Source organism: Asparagus officinalis, chromosome 1, assembly GCF_001876935.1.
Source record: "Asparagus officinalis chromosome 1, Aspof.V1, whole genome shotgun sequence".
Lineage (NCBI taxonomy): Eukaryota > Viridiplantae > Streptophyta > Magnoliopsida > Asparagales > Asparagaceae > Asparagus > Asparagus officinalis.
The window spans coordinates 115,544,549-115,563,512 of NC_033794.1; the positions used below are offsets into that span (position 1 = coordinate 115,544,549).

At 36.2% G+C, this 18,964-nt stretch overlaps 3 protein-coding genes across 3 annotated transcripts in view; 1 reads left to right on the forward strand and 2 right to left on the reverse strand.

Moving 5' to 3' along the window:
- LOC109829123 (pyridoxal kinase) overlaps positions 1-13,156 on the reverse strand; it is a 22,755-nt gene extending 9,599 nt beyond the window's left edge. Inside the window, exons 1-8 of the mRNA XM_020396229.1 lie at positions 13,056-13,156; positions 12,841-12,949; positions 11,135-11,228; positions 10,869-10,973; positions 8,370-8,453; positions 7,559-7,632; positions 5,773-5,837; positions 866-929 (exon numbers count right to left, since the gene is read on the reverse strand). Coding sequence (XP_020251818.1) covers positions 866-929; positions 5,773-5,837; positions 7,559-7,632; positions 8,370-8,453; positions 10,869-10,973; positions 11,135-11,228; positions 12,841-12,949; positions 13,056-13,108 — 648 coding nt within the window. The 5' untranslated portion in view covers positions 13,109-13,156. The remainder of the gene's footprint in view (positions 1-865; positions 930-5,772; positions 5,838-7,558; positions 7,633-8,369; positions 8,454-10,868; positions 10,974-11,134; positions 11,229-12,840; positions 12,950-13,055) is intronic.
- Positions 13,932-14,960, reverse strand: LOC109839937 (glutathione S-transferase T3-like). Its single transcript, XM_020408404.1, has 2 exons — positions 14,617-14,960; positions 13,932-14,537 (listed from the first exon to the last, which is right to left on the reverse strand). The coding sequence occupies exons 1-2, from the start codon at positions 14,902-14,904 to the stop codon at positions 13,932-13,934; spliced, it is 894 nt and encodes a 297-aa protein (XP_020263993.1). The 5' UTR covers positions 14,905-14,960.
- On the forward strand, positions 15,355-16,982 carry LOC109839946 (putative nuclease HARBI1). The gene is made up of 2 exons (XM_020408416.1): positions 15,355-16,501; positions 16,535-16,982. Exons 1-2 carry the CDS (start codon positions 15,606-15,608, stop codon positions 16,980-16,982), a joined length of 1,344 nt encoding a protein of 447 aa, XP_020264005.1. The 5' UTR covers positions 15,355-15,605.

The window sequence follows — 18,964 nt, forward strand, 5'->3', positions numbered from 1 at the left end:
AAGATAAATGCTTTGTTGTCATTGTGTTGTTACATTGGAATCGACAGAGTTTATAAACCTTAATTTTCTATACACAAGTATTTGTCCTACAAGAACAATATTTAGTTCAAGGATAATCCAACAAGAGCAGTATCTATCACACTACACCAAAAAAGATAAAAACTTCTCAATTACTTGGCTTTGGAATAAAGATTGAATATAGTTGTCGCCTTTCCTGACAGACATACTACTATCATTCCCCAGACAGAAATATATGCGATCAATACAACTATTTCTGCCAGAACATATACAAGCATTACATAATAATATATGCATAAGATATTAGATATACATTAATTATACCAACTAAAGTATGGCCTTTTATTATTTAGAACGCATCTAAAAGGATAGTCCTCTAGACCAAAGTAGAAAATGTCTAAAGAAATCAAATACCATCGTAGCAAAGTTTCAGATACACGAAACCTAGATAACGGAGAAATAATAGATAGAAGGTACTGCTCGACCAAGGGGTAGCTCCAGCAGGGCACAACATCCAAGTGTGTATCACACACGCACATGTGTGTGTCATGCTCTCACACATACACATACAGGCAGCCTTGGCCCTTGAATGAGGACACATCAATCATAAGTTAAACTAAAAGGAAAAACCGCTAGAAATGAATATGAAAAATATACATTTGGATTCAATTGTTTTTTTAAAACAACATATTTTTTCTTTAAACTTCATTTAATGATGAAGCTTAATATCTTTGTGTGGCATACGGTCACGATGTTTTTTATGATCCTCATATTATGCTTGAATTTAAAATGAGTTTAGCACTATCTGCTACTCCTCCAACCAGTAAAGAGACAAAAAAAACCTAACCTTTGATGGTCCAGCTGTGTGAAGAATATTACATGCTTCCAAGCCATCTTCCTCGGAAGTAATCCTGCAGGTAAGAACTTTATTTCCATAAGGTAACTGAAATGATATTAAAATGAGCTTCAAGTTACAGATATACATATGAAAACACGTTAATGCATGGATAATATTGAAGAGAAATTAGCATAGCAGAAAAACTAACTGCTCAATAGAATAAGTGTCTGATGGTTGGATCCTTAACAGACCAAGCAAGGTGAAAGGATGAGAAACTGCTGCCAACAAAATGTCGTTCTTAGCAGCATGCCTTTGACATGCATATCACTGGTGCTAGATTTATAAATCATGTTGATAATGATAAAGTTTGGTGGAGAAGTAATTTACTTGCATCCCACTGCATAAGATGCATACGTGTTTTAAGGACTTCTCAAAGCATTATTGAAGTCGAATACATGTTTCTTGAATTTGACTCTTGCAGAACCCAGATTCCTATACTTAAAAATCAAACCTAATGTGTATCACATCCTCCTCAACTCCAGATAAGTGGAATACCACACTTCCATTCCCGTCCCATCAATAGGAACGAACCGCATTCCATGCAACTATGGTACAAGTATTAGCCCCCAAGCAATGTGGCACTGAAGCAATACAAAAGAACTCCCTCTCGTAACAAAAGAATTCTCGTTCATAATAATATTCAAGTAGTTCCTATGACACCACCACCAGCAACCAAATCATGAAAAAATTGGTATACATGAATATCATTACAGGAAACCACTACACTTTCCATACAAACCGACACATAGGCCCCGAGTTTGTCATCTTTTGTAACGCCCCTGATTTTCACACTGGCTGCAGTCCAGGGTGAACCTCAGAGATGTTAGGACCTACTATGCACCCTCCTCTGTGCATAAGCAAGCTTAGCATGCCACTGTTGCTATTACTCTAGTAGATGCCAAACAACAATAGGGATACACCCAAAGGCTAACCAAACGGTCTTAATATCATGGCAAATCTCTAAAGTGAGGGTATACAACAGGTATATAATGATTTATAATATTCTTAAGCTGAAATTTAGGCACAACACAGTTCGGAATTGAAAAGTGGCAATATATCATATATGTGAGAAGTTCTAAACAAAAACAGAAATCTAACAGACTCTATACAAATATCCAAGTACAACTGATGTCTAACACTGTATCAAAATATACATATCCATAGGAGGCTCTCTGCCTCCAAAAAAGTACAACTTAATTAGCTTAATTAATCTATTAGTCTATCTTGATTACATATAAATCCCACCTTTATAGTTCAATTAGTCAAAATATAAGTATTTGATCATGAATCCAACTCAAGAACACAACCAAACACAACATATTAAAAGAGAGTGAGAATTGGAGGAGATGAACTTGCATTGAGAGGGATTTGATCTCCGAAAATCAAGAATTAGTGGATTGACCTTCACAAGAGTTGTAGATCTGCTCGACTTCAATCTTTTCCGTTCACGAAGTTTTCTCAAATTCCTCCGAAAAATTTCGACCCACCATGGTCATGGGTTCACAAGAGCTTGAGAGGAGGAAGAAGATGGTTAGAGAGGAGAGAGAATGGTGATGACAAAATGATCCTCTCTCTTGCACTCTCATCCTCTTAAAAGGAAATCAAGGGTCTAGATCTAATCTCCATCACCCGAACCCTCATCCAAAGGCTCATGGCAAAAGTTGACCAAGTCAACTCTCCATAATAGATATCAACTTAAGTCAAAGCAGATAAACACAGTTATATATTCGAGTATTTTACCAGCTCGTAGTTCAGCTGATTTTCTCTGTTACCAGAATAAATTATCAATTTACCCTCAGCGCGATCTCGACGTTCTGAGAACGATGGCGCTGATCGCGCGTCCATCCGAGTTACAGATAAAATATTAAAAATAAAAAACTATAGGTTTCGAGTTGTCTCAACGACACCGAGACCAAAACTGCAAACGAAGTCCAAATTGAACCAAACTGGGCTTGTAGCACAAAAACCACATTCTAAAATCAATGACGCCATCCAGAGGACCATCTGATCACCAGAAACAGCTCAAATTGCTGTATGACGGCAGACTCGCAATACCGTAACCCGAGCTGCAAACAAACTCCAAATAAATTCTAACTGATTCCATTCGTCACAGAACGGTAAGCACACATCATAAAACTCATAAAAAGGTTAATTAAATTATCAAATAAATTTACAAAAATTATGGGGTTTTACATTAAGCCTGTCCGGATCTTGGATCGCATCGGAGCAGTCTCCTACCGGACTCGAGCCTTGCTAGCATCGATGTCGGGATTCCTCATGCTTCCATGTCTCTAAGCTGAGGAAGCACCTGAGAGGCGAAGATCAGCAGAGGACTTTTGATGCTTCAGAGCTCCAGTTTCAACCAGATCTCACATGTGTGGAGACCCAGTCCAGATCCTTGCTAAGAGGACAAGAAGCTTCGCAACAATGTGATTCCACTGGTTAAAATCCAGTGGAACAGGAGAAGAGCTGAAGAGGCTTCTTGGGAGCGTGAAGAGGATATACGTCGCGACTACCCACACTTATTTAATTCAGGTATACTACAAGCTTTCATTTGATAAAATCTTTTTGGTGTTTTTAGATTTTTTTCGGTTTTTCGGTTTTTGCATCGTATATTATGACATTATGGATGGTAATACAGACACTTATCTTCTAAACACGTGAACAATGGTATATACATGGGGGGTTCTTTGTTTGGATTTATTTGCCCGACGTACTAGTTTCACTTGCTTAGGAGTGTAGTGTACGTACTTATCGTCTAAAATATTGTTTTATCCATATCTGGGGGTTAATGGTACGAGAGGAGTACACAAGCACCGTACTTTTCTCTTATTATTAACTTCTAAGATTAAACTTTTGAATTTTGAGGACGAAATTCTTTTTAAGGAGGGGAGGATGTAAAACCCCAGAATTTTTATAAATTTATTTGATAACTTAGTTAAGCTTTTATGGGTTTTATGATGCGTGCTTATCATTCTGTGATGAATGGAATCAGTTAGAATTTATTTGGAGTTTGTTTGCAGCTCAGGTTACGATATCACGAGTCTGCCGTCGTACAACAGTTTGAGCTGTTTCTGGTGATCGGATAGGTCCTTAGATGGCGCCCTCGATCTTAGAATGTGGTTTTTGTGCTACAAGCCCAGTTTGGTTCAATTTGAACTTCGTTTGCAGTTTCGATCTCGGTGTCGCGAGACAGCTCGAAACGTGTAGTTTTCCATTTTTAATATTTTATCTGTAACTCTGATGGACGCGCGATCAGCGCCATCGTTCTCAGAACGTCAAGACCGTACCAGGGGTAAATTGACGATTTATTCTGACAACAGAGAAAATCAACTGAACTACGAGCCGATAAAAATACTCTGATATATAACTGTGTTTATCTGCTTTGACTTAAGTTGATATCTATTATGGAGAGTTGACTTGGTCAACTTTTGCCATGAGCCTTTGGATGAGGGTTCGGGTGATGGAGATTAGATCTAGACCCTTGATTTCCTTTTAAGAGGATGAGAGTGTAAGAGAGAGAGGATCATTTTGTCATGACCATTCTCTCTCTTCTCTAACCATCTTCTTCCTCCTCTCAAGCTCTCGTGAACCCATGGTCATGGTGGGTCAAAAAATTTTCGGAGGAATTTGAGAAAACTTCGTGAACGAAAAAGATTAACATCGAGCGGATCTACAACTCTTGTGAAGGCCAACCCGCTAATTCTCGATTTTCGGAGATCGAATCCCTCTCAATGCAACTTCATCTCCTCCAATTCTCACCCTCTTTTAATATGTTGTGTTTGGTAATGTTCTTGAGTTGGATTCATGATTAAATACTTATATTTTGACTAATTGAACTATAAAAGTGGGATTTTTATATAATCAAGATAGACTAATAGATTAATTAAGCTAATTAAGTTGTACCTTTTTGGAAGCAGAGAACCTCCTATGGATATGTATATTTTGATACAGTGTTAGACATCAGTGGTACTTGGATATCTGTATAGTCTGTTAGATTTCTGTTCTTGTTTAGAACTTCTCACATATATGATATATGTTCACTTTTCAATTCTGAACTGTGTTGTGCCTAAATTTCAGCTTGAGAATATTATAAATCATTATATACCTGTTGTATACCCTCACTTCAGAGATTTGACATGATATTAAGACCGTTTGGTTAGCCTTTGGGTGTATCCCTATTGTTGTTTGGCATCTACTAGAGTAATAGCAACAGTGGCATGCTAAGCTTGCTTATGCACATAGGAGGGTGTATAGTAGGTCCTAACATCTTGGGGTTCACCCTAGACTGCAGCTAGTGTGAAAATCAGGGGTGTTACACCTTTGGTAGTCTAAGAGTGACATTTGTCACGTTTCACATACAAAATGAGCTGGAAAATATGGACAGAAGCAAATAAAAAAATATGATAGTTTTCCTTTGGTGAAAACAGGATACAATAATTGTTAGTACAACTCAAAGGGGATGGCCTTTAAAAGTAAATGGATGAAAGGGTTTATATTGTTGGCCCCAAAAAGTTCAATAAGGGTTTGCAAGAATGAGCTAAAAGTCAAATGCAAAAGATGGACATAAAACAAATGCAACAGTAAGAATTCGTTTGCAAGATTACAATGCCTTTATCAACATAATTTATTAAATAACCGGCAAGTCTGGCATTTAGCTACTGCAGTATTGCCTAAAAAACAATAGAGGCCTAGTTATGCAACTGTATGAATATAGAGTTGTACATGGCATTACTATGTCACAGGCTTGTGGTACCTGTGCTCAGGCCTCCATATCTGACGTATAAAGAAGGATATGGAAGCAATAAAATTTCAATAAACATATGTAAAAGTAAGTTTGATCATATGAGAAGTACCTCAATCCTGTCAACTGTTCAACTTCAAATTGGTTAGGGGTCAGCATGGAAGCCACTGGAACCACCTAAACATATTACATTTGTAAATATTATGAAACCTGAGATATGCAAAAACAGGCTGAGATGGATATAATAATAAAAGGACAATCTCATGCATGTCCAATAATGCTTGTGTGTCAGATTAGCATAGTAATTGTTGAAAGCAAAAGCAAGACCAAGAGGTTATGCCAAAACATGCAGAAAAACAACTTGTATATCATTTTCTGAGGGAAGCATGTGGACCCTAACACAAGGATCAAGGCAATATGAACTAGTTGACAGTTAATCTGTAAAATTTTACCAATCCAGATTTGGAATCAGACCTTTATTCTAAAAAAGTCAGACAGAACAATTATTAGACATCCAAATTTTGATGATAAAGACAACTAAGCATGCAACCTCATATGCTGCCATGTGTATGACAATAAATTTTAAAATTTATACAAGCTGATGCTTGTTTGGAATTGCACAGAAGATGAAGCATCAGCGATGACTTGATATGGAAAAAGAATACAAAGTACGCTAGTACAGAGCAAAATTATTTCATGGGAACTCATAATCAGAATGACAATAAGATATTAAAAAACAGGAACAATTATGAAGCCTGGTTCAGTGGGAAACGGATGGGATTTGAAGGATTGGACATGGAAGGTCTCACTCAAAACCTGTTAAGCCTTGGTCTAAAGAATAGCAGGGTAATTTCTAATGGCACAGATCAAAATAGTATCAAAATTCTATGATCTTGTTTGAAAGAATAGCACAGAAGATGAGGCATCAACGATGACTTGATGTGGAAAAGAATACAAAGCACAGAGCAAAATTTACATGGAAACTCATCAGAATGACAATTAGACAGATTTAAACAACAGGAATAGTCATGAAGCCTGGTACAATAGTAAAGGGGTGGGATTGGACATGAAGTTTCACTAAAGTCCTGCAAAAGCCTTTGTTAAAAGAGCAGCAGGTTAATTCCTTGTGATACAAGAACAAACTTGTTAGCATCAAATTTTAAGGTTAAGGAAAAGGATATAGCTTCCATGGTCAGCTTCTTTTGTATATCATATAAAAATATGAAAATAGAAAAGCCAAACCCTGGAAGATAGTTTGCACCTTTTTCTAGGACATGTTGACGAAACAGGAGTTGGAGAACTTGTTTTTGGTTCACAAAGGTGTACGAAAAAGATCATTGATGAAGCTCTATGCATAGAGTTCAAAAGCTAAACTAAAATTTTGCATCATACACAGCTTAGATAGAGTATTTAAACCTCTTAAACCTCCAGAGCTGTTACAAATTAAGTCTGGTTCAATTCTTATGGTCAGGTAACATGTCCCGGGTAGTTGGTCCATCAATAAGTCTTAGATTTGTGCACTACAAGGTTAAGTAAAAGTTTTATGAGCGACAGTAGAGTGAAGACCAATAATTAAGTAGTGAATGCAGGAAAAATATATCCAGCGGCGGGGTTGTTGACTACATCATTCCCACTTCCATAATAAAGTGGGACAAGCATTTTATCTCTTTGGAACTCTCATTATGTGGCTTTGGGTTCTTTGACATGCACAAAATATATAATTGGAAACATTGTGAGTCTGTGACAATAATTTCATATGTAAGAACGGCTTAAGGAGTGAACATGAGACAACTATACAAGCATAAGCAGCTAAAGGAAAAAGCATAAAAAAAGTCGCCAAGCATTATAGAAGAATGTCAGTCATATTCAAATGACAAAAGCCAAGCGGCTGACAATACCTTCTCACGATAAACAGATACTAATTCCATAGGCACATAGAGCTTTCCCTCATCACCCATGACAGGATCGCAAACTGGATAAAAGAAACTTAATTATGATCACAAACTATCTAAAAGAAACTTAATTCCTAACAAGAAATCAGATTCCCCTGAGAAGTTAGTTTAGAGAAGCACAGGAGTTCAAAAAAATTTCTTTAATGACAGGAAAAATGTATAAATTTCTTTAGGAAAATCCTCTTAAATGACAAATTCTTTAGTCAAGTAGATTCAAAACATAGCCATTCTGTCCAGCATATACTTCTTAAACAATTGCACATAGATTAGAGAATGTAAAAGGTGCAGAGCCTCTTATATTTTTTAGAAGGAAAACAGTTAAAAGCCTGAAAGATAAGAAATAAAATGCTAATAGCATTAATAATCAAGAATAAAAATAGCCCTGGCTAAAGATCACAATGAAAATAAATGCCATAATTCCAAACCTTATTTGAGAAGCATCATAAAGGAACAGGTGGAAATTTAATTTGGACGAAATGTATATATACATCCTATCAGATGAAAAACTGGTAGTCAAGAATTTGTCAAAGCAAGGAACATGACAACAAGATGCAAGTACAGCTGCAAATAGAGAATGGTCATTCGAGGAGCCTACTGAATTGCATCCATTAACTGCGGCTCTAAGCAAATGGTTGTCAAAAGAGTAAGAGTAATATGTTATTAAGTAGAGCAAACGTTATATACTTTTTTGGCTAAAAGAACTAGGCAATAGCAAAATGACATGCATCTGTGAAAAAAAGGAGTCAAGTATATTTACCATATATAAGCCCAGGATTAATTGAGCGTAATTTCTCAACGACTTCTAATACCGTTTTTAAAAATGAAACTGAACCAATGTAACCTGCACAATGCCAATAAGAGACAAAGTCATTCCACAAATACAACAAAAAAGAGAAGGATGGCACAACAGAAGAACAGTGGCAATCAAAATTTTTGAAATGGATGGGTGATGTAATTATAGGAAGTGATTCAAGTGAATGAAGTGAACATATAATAGGCAGAAAATATCATTAATATCTATTACCAAAGCAGAAGAATGATGGAGCTCGATTTTCCATGTGTGTGTGTGTGATCAAGCCTCAGCCCAGCTGTAAAACCTTGTTGAAAGTGGGTCTCACCTTAATTCTGCCAACACCCCAGGTTAGTGGTGAGGATTCAATCCAGGGACCCGGTCTCTAGGTTTCACAGGAAATTATCTTGTATTAAAGAAACATAAGACAAGCAAGTGACATATGTTGATCAAGGTTTAAAATTCACTTCGGTTTTAACGTAGACTTCAACTTTCACTTTGGAGTCTAGACCAATATCAACACTATTGACTCATTTTGAGCTTGGTCATCTTAAAACTGGGAGAGAGATGCAGAAAATCTATCTGTTATTAACTACGGAGATAGCACCAGTTGTTTTCCTATCTTTTAGGCTTTTTAAGCTAGTTGATTTCTCAGCTAATTAGGATGTGTTACAATAGCTATTTTCATCTTTGATCATTGAAAAAAAATCTTAAGAGCTGAAACACTAAAACTTATAAGGAACAGCCGCATGAGATCTTTGTCGAATTAAGAATGAGATCTTCCTTATCGTTTTTTCCTTCTTTTTGTCTGATTTCGTATCTCAGATGAGAACGAGCAAATGCCTTGCAAATCTAAATCTATCCTGTATAAATAGCTCAAGCTCACATTATCTGGTAATCAAGTGCTTCTAGACCATGTCCCTAGTTTGCCCAACATTTGGGAGGAAGGAGTTATATCATAGTCCCAAAAATAAAATAAACTTTCACCTCCCAGAACTAAAAAAAAAACTTAAAGGCAAGTCAACGATCTCCATCTAAATATCTGCAATCCCACGGCTCCACTCTGCTTGATTTCCTTCAAGGCTTCCATAAACATTAGAATCAAATCTTTCCACCATTTTACAACTGGATGAACATGATTGTATTTTACACATTTATTTTTCACTTTTATGTATAATGGCACAAATTACGAATTATGATTACTAGTTAAAGAAAGGGAGCCATGGTAACGTACTAAGAATTTTTTGGTATTAACAAGATTTGAAATGAAATTTCCTAACAAAATGAAGGAGTGTAACATCAATTTAAACATGGATGTAAGTGCATTTGAATCTCGAGTCTACTGGCATCACGCATCTGAGGATAGCTTTTGTCAAGAGGGGAGGGGAGGAGTTAGGAAGGTTATAATGCTAGCTACTCTAAATTGTGTTTGTTTACACTTTTTAGTTAGTGAGGGAAGGGGAAGGGAGGGCTAAAAAGAAGCAAATTTTCTCACTTGCTTAACCCTCCTAAAGTGGACGGATTGGGAGGGGAAGTATTGAGATTTAAGTGATATTTTCTTAAAATTTCCAAGATTATTCCTAGAGTTGAGTAATATTTGTCATGTAGTTTCCTCCCTTCCTATTCTCTACTCTAAACAAACACAAACCACAATGCATCCCACCCTTCCCGTAGTTTTCTATCCAAACACTATTAGTTTAATCGCACTCCCTCTCTTTCCACTCCCTCCCTTTAAGATTACTACAATGATTCTTCTCCTCTACCCTATTTTGTATCGAAACCCCCCGTGAGGGTGCATGTGAAAGCCTAAATTAATGTGGTTCTTCAAGAAAATTTGGTAGTGATGAGAAAGAAAGCTGGTTAGATGCAAAATAATTAAGAGATATACTTGAGAGAAAAAGAAACATCCATGACAATTCAAACACACGAGCTCCCCCATCGCAATAGTCGATTCTTCTCACCAACAAGATTATCGACTTGAGACTGATGATGAATTCAGCTCAAGGTTAGAGGGAAGCCACAATGAATTAAATTGAGGTATGAAGAAATGTTTAGGTCCCAAAATATACACTCCACTTGTTAGCTGCAAACTGTTGTTCGCTCGAGTTATAAATAGCAAGTAAAAAGGTATTAATGCTCTACAGAGTCACATGATTGCTATATTAGCTATGGTGTCCAGGCTTCAGATTAAAGATTGGTCATAAGATATCATATCTTAAAATGGGATAGTTGAGAATTGAAGTGTAAAAATAAAGCAACAGTGTGTGGCTTATTCCATAAGGATTTACTGTTCATATTAAGCAAGATAAATCAAATAATGTTTTACGTTCAAGTATAAGCTGTTTAAAGAAGATTCATCATCAAAAAATTCACGAGGGAGACATCGATACAGGGATTTCATTAGAAATAAAAATCCTACACCATAAATAGAAGTCTTCAAGTGATATGAGAAAAATTATAGTTCACCTGTTAACAAATGTGTGTAGAATAATAAATCATTTGCCGCAAGACCTTCAACGAGATCCCATAATTGCTGACCATTGAGAACTTGTCCTTTGAAGGAAGGATACCCTAAACAACAATGTTACATGAAGATCATTTACTTGACTCAACCTTACGTTAGAACTAAGCACCATCCAGCCATGCATTTTTTGCAGAGCAACAAAATCGCACCATACATCGGGCCTCTGATTTCTGAGACGGTTGGAAGGAAGTTATGAAAAGCAGCTTGCCTGTATGGTTAGAGAATTGAACTGAATTGATTGGATCCACATCATAGCCGAGAAGCTGAAGAGGAAAAACAGCTGATTTGTTGCCAACATATCCCTGCGAAAAAAGGAAGGAAATGATGGCATTATAACCTTTGCTAAATCATGTAAAATGTTTCAGCATTCCATGCCAAGACATACTCAATACATCCAGAGTTTTAAAACAAGCTTTTGACAATAGCCTTTTGCCAAACTCCTCATGTAAAAACAAGCTTTGCCAACTGCTTAGTTACTTTTCTCCAAATTTTCCACTATCCCTTAATTTTTATCTCACACTTGACTCAAAATGGTGAGCTTGAAATCTGGCTAGCAAGCCTGAATAATGAGAGAGAATAAGATCAAAAAACAATACCAGCAGGAATAAGCACGAAGGAACGCGGAGTAACTTGAAATGATTGAGGAATATACAGAGAAAAACAGCAAGGCATAGATTTAAAAGATAAACAGAGAAATATCCATGATTGGAGCATTTAGCTACACGTTTACTGACTTCACATATGGCTTTTAACAGTAAATTGCAGACATCCCCTCCGAACCCACTGCCCCCCTCAAGCTAGAAAAGATGCCCACGACCCCAACCACCCAGTACAGAGCGACATCCTTTCAGTTCTATGTTTTTTTTAATTTATTTATTTATTTATTTTGGGTGGGGGAGTTGAATAGGAATAGTTAGCGATCATAAAGAAAACCATGAGCACTAAATGCTCCCTTAATTACCCTGATAAAGAAGTAGGAGGTATGGAAAGTCCAACATGGTAGTTGCCTAGAGGGCTTTTTGGCATCTTTTAAGTTGAAGCCTCAGAGGCAGCCATCAGTTGATTTGGAAGGGATACAGGTGTTGTAGTTCAAGATATAGGAATAACATAAGAAAGTACATATATTTGGTAAAAGTAAATAATTGGTGAAAGGTTGGATTTTTTATGATACTCAGAACATCGAAACCATCATTATTCGACGAGTTTAGCCAAAGGACGTAGTTAAGAGAGGACTACAGACAAAATAAGTTGGACAAGTAACTAGCTCGAAATCATACGTGCGATATGTAACTTAACTAATGAATTGTTTAAGTACACATTACACTAATGAATTGTTTATGACTTTACGTACATTGCAATATATCTTGTGATATACCAGATAGGAAAGATGGCAAACGTGTCATGACTCAACAAGTTTGGTCTGGAGTCGCACACGCAACGGTTGGAAAAGACCACAGACAAAATAAAGTTGGACAAGTAACAAACACAAAACTTAGGCCATTGCACACTCTAATAGCAAATTTGAAGAAAGTTGCGAACTTGATGGTTGAAAGTGCAAACATTTTCTTTATTCCAAATTCTGAGAAAACAAGGCAAAATTAATGCAATGAAATTTAAATTCCAAGGAAATTTTGGAGCGAAACTGCTCTATCAAAGTAACAATCGACTCAAGACTTCATTTGCTCTCTCGATTTTTCCCCTTCTTTTCCTGGTTACTAGCAAAAAAATGCTAAAATGAGAGATCCAAAATTACAAGCTGGCCTTGATTCTGAACTACTTTCCGGTAATTTTATGAATAGAGCAACAAAATTGCTTCTTTAATATCTAGAAGATCACAAAGCATCAACCGGACAGTAAAATCGAAGAAAAGAAGTGGAATTTTTTTATCAAAAAAAAATCTTGGAAGTAAATTACCTGAACTGTGTGAGATTGGATGCTGAGAACGCGGCCAGTTTCCGACGGGAGAGCCAGGGAGAGGATCGGTGGAGGCGCCATCGATGATCTACAGGGGGAGCCCTTGGACCTTAAAGGGAAAAAAAATTGCTTCAATCAGCTTTTAGAGATAGAGAGAGGGCTAAAGACAAAATATTTTGAGAATCAGGGACTTGAATTGAAGGGGAAAAAACTACCTGAAATTGTGGAGCTTGTAGAGGCGGGGGCGGCTGAGAGGCGTGGCTTTCATGCGGACGACAGAAAAAAAATTAGAGCAGGGTATAAAGGCCGAAAGTAGCAAGTTTACAATTATGCCCTTATTCTTTCTATTTTTCCATTTCCCGGCCCCACTCAGCGCTCACCACCCCCACCCCAACCCTTCCCTCCGAAAACGCATGTGCAGACGTACCATCTTTCTTATTTTTGATAAAATTTAGAGCCCTAAACAAACACGTTTTTTTGGACTAGGACGTATATCTTAAGTTATAGCTTGGATTAAGTGAGCTACAGCAATGCAGCTTAAGACCATCTCCAACCCCGCGTCATTTTGACGCAGAACGGCATTTTGACGCGCTGAGAAGTCTCCAACCGGGCGTCATTTTGAGCGCTATTTTAGCGGTGATGAACAGCGCGACGCCATATTTGGCGTCGCACTGTTCATCACCGCATTACTGTTCATTTTATTTTATTTTTTTAATTTTATTTTTTTAACCTTTATGTATTTACAATTTGATCTCGGTTGGTTTTATTAAATGTATAAAACAACTCTAATAATATTTAAATTTTATAATTTTACCCCAATTGTATAATTTGGACAAAATAAATTATTTTTTAAAACTAAAAATAATGCTAAAATTTAAAAGACATGATTATTAATTATAATACTAAAATCTAGATATTAAGTAAAGTCCCATGAAATATAAAGAGCAATCCTAATACATAATTCAAATATAAATTACATATCTGAAATACATAACATATAAAAACTGACACACATAATATAAAACTTCATTAAAATAAAACATAAAATACAAACTAAACATGGAACATTTTCTGAGATGGACAAGCAACTCTCAATAATCTGGTAGATCGGGGCCAGAGTGTCCAATATCATTGAAATAATTGCCAAAATTAGAAGCAGACCCTTGTTCTTGTTGATTTCTTTTTTGTATTATTTTAATCTGTTGAGCTCGAACGTACTCACGCACGTTTGGATCAGCAATGAAATTCAAATCTTTCATTATAATTTTCCATTCATCTCTATCTTTTTTCATGGCTATCTTTTCTCGTTCGATATCAAATGCTACTTGCCTGTCCAAGCTCGCCTTGTCTAACCTGTCTATAAGTCGGTTGCTGGAGGTCTCGATGGAGTCCACTACACTTGACTCATGATCATCATTTTTCCTTTTCAATTTAGCTTTTTTTACCCCAATAGGTCGTTCAGATGGAGTAAATGATGACAGTCCAGGAGATGTTGATATAGGAGATTCCAGAGTGGGATTATCTGATTGTGATGAGTCGAACTTCACACTTTGGGATTGTCTTCGACCAACTTGTCTTGCTGTGGGGACATCATCTTTGAATTTTTCAAAATTTTTAACCATATTCCAAACATGATCAAATTTGAAACCTTTTTTGTATTTTGGTTCTTGCATAAACAACATCTTTGCTCGAACTAACTGTAAATTATAGTGAACATCAAGTTATGTATTTCAACAATAATAATAAAATTCAAACGATAATTAATAGAATACTTACAATATCTTCATCTGAAGCACCACTTGGATTCAGATTCTCTACTTGTCTCAAGCACGCATTCAATTTCCTTACTTCATTACTTATGATTTCCATTCGAGAACGAATTGATCGGCTCGTACGCATCTCAAAATGCTGATCTCGAAGTTCATTGTATTTGTCCTCCACACGAGACCAAAATGCATCTCGAGACTGGTTTCTACCGATAATAGGGTCTTGAGAAATATCCAAGAATACTTGACAAAGGAGCACATCTTCAGTAACCGTGTATCCAGTTGATCGAACAGACATTTTTTTATAAAAAGCGGTAGGTTTGGAGATCAGAAATACTTTGAAGAAATACTTCGAATTGGGTGGCTTGAAGTAGAAACCGTGAATGTTATTTATAGCCAATCCAAATTTGTTTTTTTTGTTTGAATTTGAATTTGAATTTGAATTTGAATTTGCGGTTGGTTTGAATTTGTCGGTGGTCAACATTTGAAATTGAATCATTTTGTACAAACTGATCAGCTTTACACATTATCCAACGTTGTCGGTGGGAATCAATTTTTGAAATCAGGTCAGCTTAACACATTATCCAACGTATACACAGCTCAGCTTTCCTTGAATTGTGTGAAAGCTTTATACGAGTGGGAATCATTTTTGAAATCAGGTCAGCTTTACACATTGTCCAACGTATACACAGCTCAGCTCTCCTTGAATTGTGTGAAAGCTTTGTACGAGTGGGAATCAATTTTTGAAATCAGGTCAGCTTTATACATTGTCCAACGTATACAGCTAAAAGCAAATTTGAATTTTGTGACAAATTGATAACAGCTGGAAAGCATTTCCTAAAATCAGCTCAACTTTACACATTGTTCAATGTATACAGCTAAGCAAAGTTTTATAAATAGCATACTAGATTAGGTACATCCACACAATTACTCGTTGTTGTGTTAAAATTATTATTCTCCATTTCTGCATACTTCAGTCATTCTTTTCTTACTTCAAAAATGAATTTCGATGTTGGAGGTCCATCATACTTATCATCATCTTCATCTTCGGATGATGATAATTTTCTGTCCAATATCATTGCAGAGATTGATGAAACCGAAGAAGTAATTTGTGAGTACATCAACAACAACATGATCCTCGTTAACAATTTACGTCAACACAACTACCAACCGATCCATGGTGGCTCGATTCCCGGTCATGCAGTGATCAACCGCGATCGAGAAAATGCGCATCAGAATTTGGTCATAGATTACTTTGCCGATAATCCACGTTTTGGAGAAGATATGTTTCGTCGTCGATATCGGATGTCAAGAAGTTTGTTCCTTCGTATTGTTGATGCAGTGAAAGATCATGACTATTACTTCCAACAACGAAGTGATGGACTTGGTAGAATGGGATTATCACCGTTACAGAAAGTAACAGCTGTTTTTCGCATGTTGGCATACGGTCTACCAGCTGATGCTACGGACGAATACGTTAAAATAGGTGAGTCAACAGCAATTGAAAGTATGACAAAATTTTGTCGTGCTATGGTGGAAATATTCGCAGAGCGGTATCTACGAACACCTAACGCTAACGATATTGCTAGGCTACTCTATATTGGAAAAAAACGTGGTTTTCCAGGAATGTTAGGAAGTCTTGATTGTATGCATTGGAAATGGAAAAATTGTCCAACAGCATGGTCTGGGCAATACACAGGACGTAGTGGGTCACCAACTATTATCCTCGAAGCTGTGGCAGATTATGATCTTTGGATATGGCACGCATATTTTGGTATGCCAGGTACCAATAATGATATCAATGTGCTGGAGTCATCTAATCTTTTCTCTAACCTAGCTCAAGGTATTGCTCCTCCCGCTCACTATGTTATTCAAGGAAAAGAGTATAATATGGGTTATTATATTCAAGGAAAAGAGTATAATATGAGTTATTATTTAGCTGATGGTATATATCCGAAATGGGCTACTATTGTACAAACAATCCAACAGCCACAAGGTAGGAAGAAAAAATATTTTGCCATGAAACAGGAAGCATGTAGAAAAGATGTAGAACGTGCGTTCGGAGTTCTCCAATCACGATTTGCAATCGTGGCAGGATCAGCACGTTTTTGGAAAAAACATGTATTACATGACATAATGACTGCATGCATTATTATGCACAATATGATAATCGAGGATGAACGTGATCTTTATGCACCAATTCAAGAAGTGAGGGAAGCACCAACACCAGAAGTTGATATGGTAGCAGATGAAACTACAAGATTTACTCAATTTATTGCACGTTACGGAAAAATCAAGGATAAAGATGCCCATATTGCGTTTCGTAATGCATTGATAGATCATCTATGGGAGGAATACACTAATTCAGATAGTTAAGAGCATATTAAATTTGTGATGTTTACATTGTTGTTAATGTTTAATTATTTTCTTACATTTTATTTTCTGTTGTGTTCTTGAATGTAATATTTTGGCAATATTAATAATAGGTATATAATATTTTATTGTTTTATTAGTTTAATTTTTTAAATAATAAATCATTTGTTTTGGAAAATATGTGAAAAAATAAAATTTGATATGTGAGGTTAATTGTTGAAATAGTTAAAAATATAGGGAATAAAAAATAATCATATAAAAGTAGATAAAAAGAAAGATACTGAGAATATTCCTTTTTGGTGCAAAAAATGGTGCAATGGGTTGGAGATGAATTACTGTTAGATGTGACTTTTGCACCATTTTAGTGCAAAATTTGCACCATTTTGAGGCAAAGGGTTGGAGATGCCCTAATAATCTAATAAATGTAATATTGGCGGAAATCAAGTTAGGAGGTCACTACAGATTTGGTGACTGAGCTCCCTTGAGGCAGATATGGTTGATATTTAAATAATTGTTAGCAAACTACTGAGGCGACTCAATCCTCATCTTATAAAATACCTCTTTTCTCCCAAGAAGTTCGCTAAATTATATGTCAAAAAGGCTTTGTGGTTTTTTAAAGACATTAGTGACTATTATATCTAATAGAGATTCTAGATTTTGAAGAAGCTCTTTGGAAATAAAAAATGAGTTTCAGCACTAACACTATCTTGTCACATGCAAACAGATTGATAATTGCAGATGACTACATAAAATGATGGTGAACATGTTAGTGTAAAGTGTAGACCCAAAGTTGAGACGAGAGCTGGAATCAAAACGAAGAGGAAAACATGAGAAGACTTTCACGGTCGACCGCGACGGTCGACCGCGAACATGCACAAGGCTGAGAAGAGACTGGATCTAATCGCGGTCGACCGCTCAACTCTCTGTAATCTGTCAAGCTTCTGTCGTTTGATACGGTCGACCGCGACGCAGTCAAACAGTTTCCTAAACTGTTTTGGATTCTGTTTCTACCAGGACTCTATATATACCTTAAACGTTTTTAGGGTTTGTAAGACACGAAAAAAGAGAGCTTTTTAACTGTAGAAAGAGAGAGAATCTCAGAGAGATTAAACCCTAGTTTGAGAGCTTGTATTTTTTCTTCAATTAATAAAGAAATTGTGTGGTGTGGCTCCCGAGGACGTAGGCACGTTGCCGAATCTCGTTAAATCTGTGTGTTCGTCTCCTTTATTATTTCTACAAGTTTTGATCTTTATTTGTGGTGAATTTTCCTACTTTCCTACTTTCAAAACAAGGTCCGGAAGGGCAAGGATTCGATTTGATTGTTTCGAATTCCCCAACAGAACATTCTCTCTTGTCACATGCAAACAGATTGATAATTACAGATAACTACATAAAATGGTAGTGAACATTCTCTGTATTTATTCTTGAGACTTGAAAGGCAGTTAGACAAAATATTGATCGTTATTAGTGCTTGATTATTACAATAATTATAGATTTGACATTGATATGCCCACTTATGAAGAATATTCTGGTAGAATATTTAGATATCTATTATTGGTAACAAGTGGGAGATCGAACGGATGTTGTTCAAGTGCAGATTTTCTATTTGATTTGGAGTGAGGGGAATAATATTTCCTATCATGATATAATGCATTCCGTGCATCAATGTTGAAGAAATCCATACTTAAGCCTACTGTATTTTAAACTATGATGATTCTCATCAAATTAGAGAACATTCCACATGCACAAAGAATTTAGTTGAAGTCTTTTTTTTAGGTAAATTTATTTGAAGTCTTGAACCGAGAGTACTAAACATTAAGATTAAGGATTATTTTGTCTAAAGATTATGGGAAGAAAAATCATTACTGCTTTTGGGAGCGCTAGAATAAGATGGAGGGAAAAACATGTTGAGTGTTTGAATATGCAAGTATACTCAAGTTTTGAGGATAAAACCTTTTTTAGGGGCAAATTATGTAATATCCCCA